General features: G+C 53.3%; 2 protein-coding genes across 3 annotated transcripts in view; both read right to left on the reverse strand.

Moving 5' to 3' along the window:
- Positions 1-6,461: 6,461 nt before the first annotated feature.
- The window catches only part of LGALS1 (galectin 1), a 19,752-nt gene continuing 12,523 nt past the window's right edge, over positions 6,462-13,690 (reverse strand). The window contains exon 5 of the mRNA XM_021717236.1: positions 6,462-6,501. The gene's annotated coding sequence lies outside the window, so the exon portion shown is untranslated. The remainder of the gene's footprint in view (positions 6,502-13,690) is intronic.
- The window catches only part of NOL12 (nucleolar protein 12), a 7,271-nt gene continuing 5,004 nt past the window's right edge, over positions 11,424-13,690 (reverse strand). For both annotated transcript variants that reach the window (XM_021717234.1, XM_008067334.1), the window contains 3 exons: positions 13,293-13,435; positions 12,265-12,362; positions 11,424-11,866 (listed from right to left, as the gene is read on the reverse strand). In XM_021717234.1, coding sequence (XP_021572909.1) covers positions 11,701-11,866; positions 12,265-12,362; positions 13,293-13,435 — 407 coding nt within the window. In that variant the 3' untranslated portion in view covers positions 11,424-11,700. The remainder of the gene's footprint in view (positions 11,867-12,264; positions 12,363-13,292; positions 13,436-13,690) is intronic.

Below are 13,690 nucleotides of genomic sequence, written 5' to 3' on the forward strand. Positions count from 1 at the left end.
AGCGGTTGAGTCTGACCAGGCCGGCTCCTGCGATCTGATGGCTGTCTCTCTAGGTGAGGCCTGGGAGAACTGTGGGGAGGTGATGACCAAATTACTAGTTGGCCACCCACTCAGACTTCAGCCCCAGTTTCCCAGGCCAGACAAGGACCAAGGAAATAGCTATTCATCTGTTCATTTATTCACTCAACAAACACTCATTAAACACCCACTAAGCACCCAGGCACTCTGCCAAGCATTGATGTGTGATGGCTAGTCCTACTGAAGTGTTGCTCAAAGTGTCCTTGAAGGACCCTATGTGACACCCTCCTCGGCAGCTCATAAAAATGCACATTCCAGCCGGTAGTGGTAGTGCACACCTGTAGTTCCGGCTACTCGGAAGGCTGAGGTGGAGGGATCGCCGGAGCCCAGCAGGTCGAGGCTGCGGTGGCCGGGAGCGGCCACTGCACTCCAGTCTGGGCGACAGAGTGAGACTCCAACTCAAAAAAAAAAAAAAAAAAAGCAGATTCCCACTTCCCTCTCCTGATCCACCCAGTCGAAATCTCCAGGGGGTAAGGCCTGGGGGTTGTACATTTTAAACAAATCCTTTAGGTGATTCCAGTGCACCCCAAAGTTTACCTTTGTCTTGTAGCTACTCTACATTGTAGATCCAATTAATGCCAATTTCAGATCAAGTAATTCACTTAAGGTCACAGTGGCGGAACTGGATTTAAATCCACGTCTGTGTGCCTCCTCGCTCTCTTAGGGTGGAGGTGAAGGGCACTGGATCACACTGCCAACTAACACAGGTCCCTTGGGGAGAACAGGAAGTGAGGCTGAAGGCTGGCCAGGTATTGAGTTGAGGACAAAATCTTGGGCAGAAGTGAACAATCTAAAGCCACACAGCAAGTTTTTGGCAGAGTTTAGCCAAAAAGAAGCCCTGGTATCTTGACTTGTGCCCAGGGCTCTCCTTTCTGGGTGCCCCTGGGGGTACCAACATCTATGCTGTGGAAGTGAAACTGGGTCATGAGAGCCATGTATAGATGCCCTCTCCATCCATACTGAGCCCTAGTGGAAGGGGGATGGTGGGAGGAATCTGACATTCCAAGCTGAAGGCACCTTATGGTACCCCCAAGTCACCTGCCCATCTCCGTTCTCACCTGGTGTGTATCCTCCACAACGTCCCAGGGGATCAGGCCTTTGTTGCCAATCTCAGCTGACAGCTGAGGAATTTCACATCCTCCCCTGGGACAGCCAGGGCCATGGCTCCTCGCTCCACCATCAGACCTGGAGAGGGGAATGGTGCTGGGGTAGGGCACGATGGGGAGTGGCCACCCACTGGCCCTTCCTTGGCCCCGGGGTCTCCGATCTCCCCACGTCGTTCCCGGCTCCTGGTGGTGGGAGGGGGCGCATCGGTCCCGCCCTTCCTGGGCGGTTCTTTCCTGGGCTGGCCACATAAAGGAGCATCCTCCAACGGAGAACGTTGCTCATTTCCCGGGGGCGGGCAGGGGGTACTCTACTCCACGTGCCCCTCGCTGCTCCTGTTTCCTCCCCTACCCTCGACCACCTGGCAGAATTCTTCCCGAAAATGCACTGGGGATGAGCTGTAATCATGAAAAACCTTAAGGAGACACGCACGCCCCACCCGGAGAATGGGCCTCTGGACCCCTCGCCATCCAGCCAGTCAGCCAGTTCCTCCCGGTATTTCTCGACCCCCTGCCCCTTCCATGGGCCTCCCCTCCCCACGCCTTCTTTTCCGCTGCCCAGTACTGACCTCGGCTCGGGTTTCCACGCACAGGGGCTGCCGGGGTGGGGGTGCCAGGGTCACGGACTCTGTATTTTAACAATGAATCAGAACGTTGCCCGGGAGGTGGACCTAAGGCCACGCCCCAGCCGCGCTCGCATTGGCCCGCTCTTAGCGCTCATTTACATGAAGAATGTGGGATTGGACAAGCCGGAGACAAGGGGCGGGGCGGGGCGGAGGCGGCGGCGCCCAGATGCCTCTGAGCGCGGGACCCGCAGCACGTTTAGTCTGGGCGGCCCCTCTCCCTCTCTCGTTCGGGGTCCCCAGGGGCCCTTGAGAGGGCTGGCACGGACAGACCTGGGCCCTTTTGATCTCTTTCCCATTGGTTCTTCTGGCCAAGGTCCCTAGACTGGCTTTAACCCAGACCTTGGGCTAGAGGCTTCCGTCCTGTTCTGTTACTTGTAAAATGGGGACAGTGTAATTGAACTGTGAGGAGGAAAAGTTAAGAAAGTACATCAGGTGAATGCTGAACGGATGCGCAGTACTAAAGCCGCAGTACTCTGGTTTTCATCGCAGCCAGGGCCCCAGGAACCACCACTCCCTGCCCAGGGGTTTCAACCTGCATTTGTATATTGCCACTGATTTGGAGCTCATTTCATAAAACACACAGCTTTCCCCCTTTTAAAGCATTTGTTCTGCATTGTCTGTACACCAGATCCTATTCCAAAACTTTTACATTCATGAGGACATAGTAACCTGAAGAATTAATGACCAAGACCCCCATTTCACAACAACTGAGGAACACAGTTTACTGCCTTGCCTGTGTTACACTGCTCCTAAGAGCCAGGACTGAAGCCCCAGTGCGTCTGACTCCACAGGTCGCTACAGAGCATCTTCATTTCTAATTCACTCAGATATTCACATGTGTCTGGTACATGCCAGGCCAGCGCCAGGCACCCAGAGATAGTAACATGAATAAACTGTGACTCTTTCCCAGACAGGGGGCTTATTGGCCAGGGGGAGAGACAGACCTGAACAGGTCATCCCAGCCCAGTATGGAACTGACTAAACCCAGCTTTTTTTTTTTTAATTGGAGTCTCACTCTGATGCCTAGGCCAGAGTGCAGTGGCACGCTCAGGGCCACCGCTGCCTTAACCAGCTGGGCTCAGGCAATCTTTCAGCCTCAGCCTTCCGATTAGCTGGAACCACAGGCACACGCCACCATGCCCGGCTAATTTTTTGATTTATTGTAGAGACGAGATCTTGTCAAGTTGTCCAGGCTGATCTCGAACCTGTGGGCTCTGGCAATCCTCTTGTCTCTACCTCCCAAAGTGCTGGGATTATAGGCGTGAGCCATCACACCTGGCTGAACCCAGCTTCTTAACAAGGATAATGAACTTTCTGCTTGGTCTGTCTTGCTGAAAGCAAAACAGGAGCTAGTGAAACCCATGTTCAGTATCTAACTCGCACTTTCTGAGTGTGTGATCCGGAGAAAGTTGCTTGACCTCTCTAAGCTTAGGGTAGGGTAGATGCTTTGTTGAATCTGAAGCACAGCCCTCTAGTCCCCACCAATCAGGAACACCTAGAGCCAACTTAGAGTGGCACTCCTGACAATTCATTAAATATGTATGAAGCTAGGTATGGTGGACTCACCCATAGTCCTAGCTACTTAGAAGGCGGAGACAGGAGGATTGCTTGAGTCTAGGAGTTTGAGGTCAGCTTGGACAACATAGGGAGACCCTGACTCTAAACAGATACATTTGTGAAGTCTCTGCTTTGTTAGTTGTGTGCTGAGGATAGATAAATCAGTGAGCAAAAAATAGAATCTCTTGCTTCCATGATTCTCTTCTTTTTTTTTTTTTTTTGAGTCAGAGTTTTACGCTGTTGCCCAGGCTGGGGTGCAGTGGCATGCTCATGGCCACCGCAGCTTCGACCTCCTGGGCTCAGGTGATCCTTCCGTATCAGTCTTCCAAGTAGCTGCAACCATAGGCGCGTGCCACCAGGCCCGGCAACTTTTTTGATTTATTATGGAGATGAGGTCTCACCAAGTTGCCCAGGCTGGTCTCCAGCCCCTGAGCTCAGGCAATCCTCTCACCTCGGCCTCCCAAAGTGCTGGGATTACAGGCGTGAGCCATTGTGCTCTGCCACTTCTGTGGCTCTTACAATAGAGAAAAACTGACCTCAAACAATTTAAGTAAAATATGTAGTATGTTGGCTGGTGACAGGTGCTAAGAAGAAAAATGAAGTAGGAGAGGGACTTGGAAGTTGGAAGGGCAGGATATTTTACTTTTACTTTTATTTTTGAGTTGGAGTCTCATTTCATTGCCTAGACTGTAGTACAATAGCACGGCCAACCCAGCCTCCACCTGCTGGGCTCAGGTGATCCTTCCATTTTTTTGATAATTAATTTTTTGATTTATCGTAGAGACGAAGTCTCGCCAAGTTGCCCAGGCTAGTATCAAACCCATGGGCTCAGGCAATCCTCTTGCCTCGGCCTCCCAAAGTGCTGGGATTACAGGCTTGAGCCACCGCGCTCCACCGGGGCATGACATTTTAAACAAGGTGGTCAGGGAAGGCCACACTGAGGTGGTGACATTTGAGCAATGAGCCTGCATGTCCCAGGGGAAGAGTCAGGCTGAAGAGACCAGATGGTGGGGCTGGGTGGCAAAAGGGACAAGGGGTGGAGTCAAAGGGGCCAGGGGGCTGTCCTAAGCTCTCTCCCCATTTTGGAGCTGCCTGGCTGGGCCCCTGGTGGTATGGAGGGTGGGGGACAGGGGTCAGCAGACAGTGTCCTGGAAGGAGAGATTCGAGGGGGGAGGGGGAAGGGGCGGCTGGGGAGCCAAGGGTGTGACAGAGAGTGGAGAAGGGGACAGCTGGAAGAAGCCCCCCTCTTGTAGGGGGACAAGAGTGATGACTACGGTTGAGGCCAGGAAGGCTCTTGGCCATCCAGGTAACAGCTCCTCCTCTTCCCAGGAGTGCAAAGCCCCCTCCTGGCTCACACAGAGGCGTGTTTGTCCCCACACCATCGCTGCAATGGAGGGAAGGGCAGCTGTTGTTATCCCTACTTTACAGAAGGGAAATTCAAGGTCAAGCAAGTTACCCAAAGCCACTAGATAGAGCCTGGTATAAGAAACATACTCCCAGGCCGGGCTTGGTGGCTCAGCCTGAAATCCCAGCACTTTGGGAGGCCGAGGTGAGTGGATTGCCTGAGCCCGCGGGTTCAAGACCCGCCCGGGCAACTTGGCGAGACCTCATCTCTACAATAAATCAAAAATTAGCCGGGTGTGGTAGCGCACTTGTAGTTCCAGCTAGTTGGAAGGCTGAGGTGGAAGGATTGCCGGAGCCCAGCAGGTCAAGGCTGCAGTGACCGGGAGCATGCCACTGCACTCCTGTCGGGGCGACAAAGTGACACTCCAACTCAAAAAAAAAAAAACAAAAAGAAAGAAACATACTCCCAGCCTAGGGTGGTGGGGGCTCATGCCTATTATCCCAGCACTTTGGGAGGCCGAGGTGGGAGGATCACTCGAGCTGAGGAGTTAGAGACCTGGGCAACATAGTGAGAGCCCATCTCTAAAAAAAAAAATTTTTTTTTATAATTAGCTGAAAATATGGTATGCACCTGTAGTCCCAACTGCTCGGGAAGCTGAGGTGGGATGATCACCGGAGCCCAGGAGGTCAAGGCTGCAGTGAGCTACGATCATGCCACTGCGCTCCAGCCTATTTTACAGAGTGAAAACTCAACTCAAAAAAAGAAAGAAACAAAAACAAAACACACTCCCAGAGTTCCATGGGATAGTTCAGACAATTCAATGAGGTGTGATGGTTGGCAGCCAGGGCAAAGCCACCACTTGACACCATGTAGGCCCTTTGTGCCCTGCAATTCGTCTTGTTCATCTCCACATCTCTGCCCACACCGTTCCCCTCTGCTGGGGAAGTAGGACCAGCAGACGGTTCCAGCCCCCTCCCCTCTGAACCGGTTTTCTCACCTGTCAAGTGGGAATGGCGGGCCCAGACCTCCCTGCCACAGCCCTGCTGGAGAATCAAGCACCCAGTGGAGCAGGGGCAGAAAAGCATGAGTCCTGAAGGGGCCCAGAACTGGCTGGCTCCAGCCTATGGATGTGGAAACAATCCACATCCTAGACAGAAGCATCCAGCCCACCAAACTGGATGGACAAGCCCAAGAAAGCCAAGGCCGAGACCCAGGGTCTCGTCTTCAGGTGGTGCCGCTCGCATGGCTCACAAGATGGACACCCCACGAAAGACACCAGTCCTGTGCTGTTCCCCAGACCTGATGATTCAATGTGGCCAGGCTTGATTTCACTGGAAAAGTCAGACATCTGAACTTTTATAAGAAATCTCAAAATTTTTAAATATAGCTATTAGGTCAACTTGTTTCTTAAACATTGTATTAATAAAACCAAATTGATCTTCAGGCCTTGTTTTGGTTTTTTTTGTTTGTGTGTTGGGGTCTCACTCTGTCACCCAGGCTAGAGTGCAGTGGCATATGCACGGTCACCACAGCCTCAACCTGCTGGGTTCAGATGATCCTTCCGCCTCAGCCTTCCAAGTAGCTAGAACTACAGGCGTGTGCTACCATGCCCGGCTAATTTTTTAATTTATTACAGAGACAAGGTCTTGCCATGTTGTTCAGGCTGGTCTCAGATCCCTGAGTCAGGCAATCCTCTAGCCTCTGCCTCCCAAAGTGCTGGAATTATAGACGTGAGCCACCGTGTCCAGACCAGGCCTTGTTTTCTTTCTTTCTTTTTTTTTTGAGTTGGAGTCTCACTCTGCACCCAGACTGGAGTGCAGTGGCCACTCCCGGCCACCACAGCCTCGACCTGCTGGGCTCCGGCGATCCTTCCGCCTCAGCCTTCCAAGTAGCTGGAACTACAGGCGCTCATTTTGATTTATTGTAGAGATGAGGTCTTGCCAAGTAACCCAGGCAGGTCTCGAACCCGTGGGCTCAGCAGGCCTTGTTTTCTATGCAGAGTGTCTCTGAAATGATAAATCACAGATTTCCATTCCTTAGTGATGGCTTCCTTGTTCCTCCCTCCAGGAAGCCCTCCCTGGCTTCCCAAGCCTTAAATGTGTTCGCTCTCCTGGGATCCTGCACAGGGCTGGTATCTTTTGTGGGGTATCCTTCATCTGGCACCTCCCGAAGACAAGACCCTGAATCTTGACCTTGGCTTTCTTGGGTTTGCCCAGCCAGTTTGGTGGGCTAGATGCTTCTATCTAGGATGTGGACTGTTTCCCTGGGGAAAAACTCATGGCTTGGCCACCTGGACCCTCTGGATCTCTCTCTTGGATGTGTGCCCAGTCAGAGGCCACTCACAGTTTGAATCCCAGCTCCATGCCTATAGTCCCAGTTACTTGGGAGGCTGAGGCAGGAGGATTGCTTGAGCCCAGGAGACCAGCCTGGACAACATAGTGAGACCCCAATTCTGAAAAAGAATGAAATTCCAGCTCCAACTGAGAGGCAGTGAGTAGTCAGAACTCAGCTAAGACAGTGTCTTGGCCAATGTGGGAGCCACTCAATTGTGCCTCACCTACAAATGGGCTTCATGGAACAGCATACCCTGTGGGGCTACCGTGAGGCATATAAGTCACTGGAGGGCAGGGACTGCCCAGTCTTGCTCACCAAGGTATTCCCAGTGCCTGGGACTTAGTAGGTGCTCAGTGAGTGTCTGGAGAGCTGGGTTCGGTGGCTCAGCCTGTAATCCCACGCCTTTGGGAGGCTGAGGTGAGTGGATTGCCTGAGCCCACGGGTTCGAGACCTGCCTGGGCAATGAGACCTCATCTCTACAATAAATCAAAAAATCAGCCGGGCGTGGTAGTGCATGCCTGTAATTCCGGCTACTTGGAAGGCTGAGGCGGAAGGATTGCCGGAGCCCGGCAGGTTGAGGCTACGGTGGCCAGGAGCAGCCACTGCACTGCAGTCTGGGCAACAGAGTGAGACTCTAACTCAAAAAAAAAGAAGTGTCTGGAGAGTGAACGGGCACCTGCATGAGGCGGGGCTTCCCGCCTCTCCCCTGCATAATCATGACTGGGGTATGTGCCCACCGCACTGCCACCAGGAGCTTTCTCTAAAACAAATCACTGACCCTGACTCTCCCCCTGCCCAAAGGATCAGGGCCCAGCTCCTTAGCTAAACATTTGGGGCCCATCAGGGTCTGGGCCCTGCTGGCCTCTGCAGCTTCCTCCTTTCCTCTGACCCCAACCTCCCTACTCACCAAGGACCCTATCTGCACACTCATCCCCTCCCCTGCTTGGTCAAATTGAATCATCTTTCGAGACTATGTCAAGTGTCACCTCCTCCTGGAAGCCTTCTTGAATGCCCTCCTCCCTGCTCTGTGCTCCCTGCTCTGTACAGATGTCTCCCCTCTGACTTTTTTGTCGAACCCCTGACCTCTAGGGCATGCACCTCCATGTGTCTGTTTCCTCCATGAGATGTGAGGCCCATGTCTCATTAGTCATGACAGGGTAACTTTTGATACTGCTTCATTTCTCTGAGACTCAGTTTTCTCATCTGCCAAACGAAACAATGCTGTTGTGAGTTGATGTACCTGTCTGGCACACTGGAGGTGCTGATACAAGTTGTTTCCATCCTCTTTCTTGATTATTTGCCCATTGTGGTAACTGGGGCAGAAGGGAGAGGTCCAAGTTCACTGGACAGGAGGAAGGCCCCAGTGGAGTTCAGGAGATACAGATGCAGTGATGGAAAGAAGGTAGACTCAGAAACTTGCAGACCAGTGAGGTTGGCATTAGGACCAGTAAAATTCTAGATTATTTCGCGGGTTGCTTGGGAGCACTCAGGTCCTGTGCAGTTCAGCCAGGAGTAGAAGCAGAAGCCACAAAGATCCAACATTCCACTCAGAAGGCTCTTGGCCTGGTTGGGGGGACAGACAAGGGATGAAGGAGAACAAGCTTCTCCTTCAATGCCAGGTTACAATGTGTTCAGGGTTTAAAAGAAGGAAACACAAAGTTCGTGGGAGCCCAGATGTAGAGATGATTAACTGCTCAGGGTGGAAAGGAGGGATCAGAGAAGGCTTCTCGGAGGAGGTGGCTCAGAGGTGAGGAGAGCAAAAAAGCCTCTGAAAACAGCCTGAGAACATCTCAAGGGCTCTGAAGGCATACAGAGGAAGATGTTAGCTCAGAACAAGGAGGGTGCTTCTGGCAATCCTCGCAAGGGAAAAGGCAGTGAGCCTTCCAAGCCCAGGAGGGACCAGGAGCCCCAGCCAGAGCCATCTGCAGTCAAAGGAAGGGCCACAGCTAGAACTGGGGATGTTGAGTCACTAGGGTTGCTGGGAACTTGGAAAGGATGGAAGCTGATGCCTGCCTGACCCAGAAGCCCCCTTTTCCACTATCTCCAACCTCATCTTGCAGGAAGGACACAGGCCACTCCCAGATTCCACTGGGAGATGCTCTTTCCTGTGGTGGTCACCACTCCTGGCTCCGACACAGGGCCTGATCGTCAGAAGCCCAGCCTGAAAACCAGAGGCACAGATGTCTGCTGTGGCTTTAGCTCCACACCGTGGGAGCCCTGATGACAGCCTATTATTTGGCTTCTAAGAACGTGCTAGTTGTACCCCAACACCCTCTCCCCTTTGTGAGTAACACAATCCCCAATTCTCATCTGGCACTTGGTGTCCCAAAATAGACCAGAGCTCCCCGTCTCTTGTAGCTAAGCGCTCCCTTTCCCCGCCCCATGCCTCTGCCGGCCAACGGACAGGACAAGTGTCCAGTGTTTTTAGAAAGAGCTTGTTCTCCTTCATCCTTTTTTTCTCCCTGCTAGCTGAAATGCAGATGTGATGGCTGCCACTCAAGTAGCAATCGTGGGCTGTAAGGTGGAAGCCATATGTGGAAATAGCACACAAGAACTAACAGACACCCAGCCTCCCCAGTTCCAGGCTTCTAACCTCCCACCTTTGTTACCCTGAGAACTCCGTTCAGACACAGCCAGTGAGTGTTTGTGCTAAGTCTATGCAGCTAAACCTCATCCTTTGCAGTAAAGCTCCCGGGGCTCAACTCTGGAGAGCAACGGAGGAGGAACCCAAGGGCCTCTGGGACATGAAGAGAGGGGATCCTGGAGAAGAGACACGTTTTCCAAAGGGCCCTGATTCCATCACCCTGATGCTAGAACTGGCCAAACCACTGGGACTCAGTTTCCCCGGTCTGCTGGAAGAACTGATGATACACGTGGCAGGGAACGGATGAGAATTTAATACTTGTCAACCCTACATTGTAAATGTGAGTTGTAAAGGCCTCATATCACTGGGGGGATGGGGGAGGAGAAGGAACACTGGGGTCAGAGGTGACACATGCTGATGGTGCATCAGAGTGCTGGGCCTTTGGGAAGCAGTCCATGCACATGGTCTCATTTCAGCTTTGGGGCCCTATAAGATAGCATCTTAGGTTTTCTACATATGGGGAAATAGACCAAGAGATGTCAGCACAGCAGAAACTCACAGTGACCCAGCAGCAGAGCCTACACTCAAACTCGAGCCCTGCCATGTGCATTAGTCACCGGGGCTCAGCTGTTCCTGCTCATGGGGCTTGAGTACTAGAGCCCAGGCATGGAGTTAGCCAAGCGCAATGAGCCACCAGACCAAGCATGGGGAGGACAACAGGGAGGCAGCAGGGACAGTAGGTGGAAGGAGTGAGGCTACGCCAGAGACCTCAGTCATAAGCCCTGAGCTGTATGTTCCTATGCCCCAGGTGGCTCTTAGAGCCACTGTCAGATACCATCACATGGCGGGTTTTGATGGTGACACAGGAGACAGCCTGCCCACCCCCAAGCATGACCTAACTGAGCCACTATTCCACATCTAGACCTGGCTGCTAGGGAGCAGAGAGACCTGCCCTGCAGACTGGGACCACCCTCCCCCACCTCACCTCAAGACCTGCCCACATCCCAGGGCTGGAAGAGCCCACAGTCCTGTCCCACATGCCCTACACACGTACTGTTCTGCCGTCCTGTCTCTCTCACTAGCCAATGAACTCTACCTGAGGACACAGCTTACTTCCCTGTGAGGTCCTAGGGTTTAGGACCCAGCACAGCTCCCCTAACCAGGTCACAAACTGAAATTCCTTTGATCCAGTCCCAGGACACATGAGCTAGGACAAGAACAAGCTCTCAAGACACAGCTGGAGATCTATCTGGAAGGAGTGTGAAGAAATGGCAGCCCTCGGACACCAGCTGGCCACCTGCAGGGTCTACTGTGAAGAGGCCACATTTTCATGCCAGTCAAGATGCAGTTTCTTTCAAAAGAAAGAATCGGTCAGTCCTTCTGTGTCGTGCTCTATCTGGGAGTCGCTGGAAGCCCTGGGGAGCTGTCCAGGTGTGGGGCAGGGGACAGCTCCAGGATCCAACTGCCTCCACCACACCCATTTCAGCTGAGGAGGCCACGAGAAGGGGCGGGCGCTTAAGGGCAGAGCAGGCTCCACTCATTCACCCTGCCCCACGCACCTGCTTTCCAGAGCAGCAGGTGGACTCTGGATTCTAGCAAGGGACACACTGGTCCTCAGCCCTGGTTAGAGAATCCAGCAGAATACAAGGAGAACTGCACCTTACTGTACCCACTGGGAAAACTGCTGGCATCTGAGGAGAGACTCATGACCCCTGACCATCTCCCCTACCCCAGAAATCTGCTTTGGTGCGTGACGTCGAGGCCAGGGACAAACAGACCACAAGCAGGCAACCTGATGAGTTTCAAAAATCTGATGAGTGTCAGGAGGTGTATGCATTTGGGAAGATGCCCCAAACCTGGCTCTGAAGGCTCCCCAGGGAGGCCAGCTCCCAACTGCCTGCTCTGGCTGGGGCTCAAGCCCCAGGCAAGGGCAGTCCCAGACCAGAGAGAGCCTGGCTTCCCAACCCAGAGTTGTGCAATCTTCACCTTGGTGCAGGTTGGGTGCAGGGACAGCCAAGCTGAGATAGGGCAGGTCCTCACAGCCCCAGCTGGGGCACCACTTGGTTCTTGGTCTCACTCCCCGCTATGCCGGGCTTTGCCTGTCAGTCGGCGGCGTTGGGTCTTGCTGGTGCGAGTGGCCCTCGGAGGCTTCTTGGTGGAGTCCTGGGCCCATCGGGGATGTTTTCTCTTGGCCTTTTTGCAGCTGTGTGCATGCAGTGACGCTGTGAGGGAGGAGATCCTGTGGGAGGGTGGAAGGCTTCAGTTTACCCTTAGGAATAGGCAGCAGGTGGAAGGCTGGGTTGTGGGTTACTACGGTCACCAGCTCATGGAGGAGAGGTCAGGGTAGGTTGAGAATGCTAGGAACCCAAAATTCATCCCAGAGTTGCCTGCTCTGCCTCGAGTACCAGCCAGCAACTCACAGGGAGAAAGGCCCTCAACTCAGGCTCTGAGCTCAGACCATCTCAGGTGTGGGGAGGGTTCAGGCAATAAGGAAAAGCCAAGGACCACTCGACAGTGTACACAGAGGGCTGCTCTGGGCACTACCTCTCATGGGCCAGTGGGAGGAGGCCCACAGGCCTGGTCACTCATACCAGCTATGAGGAGTGGGACCACAGGAGACGACAAGCCAGGGCTCACCGCTGAGAGAGCAGGGGGTCTTTGGACTTCCTGGGTAAGGCTCTGGTTGGCTTCTCCATGGATGATGCCTCCTCTTCGGACCCATCCCTGGCCGCTTGCTAAAAAAGCACAGGACAAGGACTATTACGGGGAGCAGCAGATGGGGAGGCCTGGGACAGGCTCAGAGAAGGCCTTGGGCAAAAGAGTGCTACATTCACGTAAAGCAAGACCGACACACACAGGGAGAGCTGTGTTTTAAAGCCTTCCCCTGCCTCTAGTTGTTTTCAGCAGATACTCATTCACAGCACATTCACAGATGAAAACACTAGCTTGGAGATGAGACTTGTCTTTGCATGAGCCCTTGAAGAATGGGCACAAAACGCAAGGCGAATGAGGTCAGGAAGAATGTAAGCCAGTGTGGCTTCAGGACTTCAGGACACTGTGATCCATGAGACAAAGTGTTTTACGTTGTAACTGTGCACACACATATACACAAATTCTTACACAAACTTGCCAGATACAACTCCAGCTGAAACAGGCTTCACAAAACAACTCTTAATGTGAAAACTTCTGATGTTTTCAATTCTATGATTTTTTTAATGCTGGCTGTAACCTATTGATACTTACACCCCACAGGTTGAAAACTCCGTCAGCACACACAGATATGCCAGCTTTGCTTCTTATTGCACAAAGGGCACAGTCACGATAACAGCTGCCTTTTTTGGCCGCTCATACCAGGGCTGGGTCTGAAGCCACGTGACTGACAGGGACTTACCAGTTTTCTCCTCGCAGCAATCCCATAAGGCAGTGCTACTCTCAGAAACCCCCCGTTCATTGATGAAGAAACGGAAGCAGGCAAGGCGAAGAAACCTGTCCAATATCCTGGCTGCTCAGTGGTGGGCCTGCCCTCTGTAGCTTGTGGAGCCAGGGACTGAAGGGCCCAGAAGGGAAAAGAGCCCTGGCACCGCGATACCCATGACGTGGGTCAGAACTAAGCAACCCCCTCTGCCCCTACTCCACTTCTTCCCCAGGGCTGGACTGGGACCCACCTCGGGTGGGGGCAGCCCAAGTAGCCGGGCTCCCGAGAGGTCCAGGTCGCTGATGGTGGTCACAGTGACTGTGTGGTTGGGGTGGTCGTACTGCACTGACTCCGTCTTTGCCGTCACCAGCCGTTCCAGCTCATCTGCCTCCTCTGTACAGGTGGACACAGCCCAGGCCTCAGCCAGGGGAACAAACAACCAGGCTCCAGCTTCCCTCCCAGCCCTGGAGTATGACAGTCCCCTCTGCTCTAGGGGCGAGTGTCCACAAGGTCACTGGCTCAACAGCCTGGCCTGCAGGTGAGCATTGTGAATGACCCACTTTTCCTTTATGCTCTATGGGCCCAACTTCGACAAGCCCTGCGTGATACCAGGAGCTGCTGCTACCCCTCCCTTCTACAAACCCCCCA

This window comes from Carlito syrichta, unplaced genomic scaffold (assembly GCF_000164805.1).
Source record: "Carlito syrichta isolate Samal-C Ts95f unplaced genomic scaffold, Tarsius_syrichta-2.0.1 Scaffold309481, whole genome shotgun sequence".
Lineage (NCBI taxonomy): Eukaryota > Metazoa > Chordata > Mammalia > Primates > Tarsiidae > Carlito > Carlito syrichta.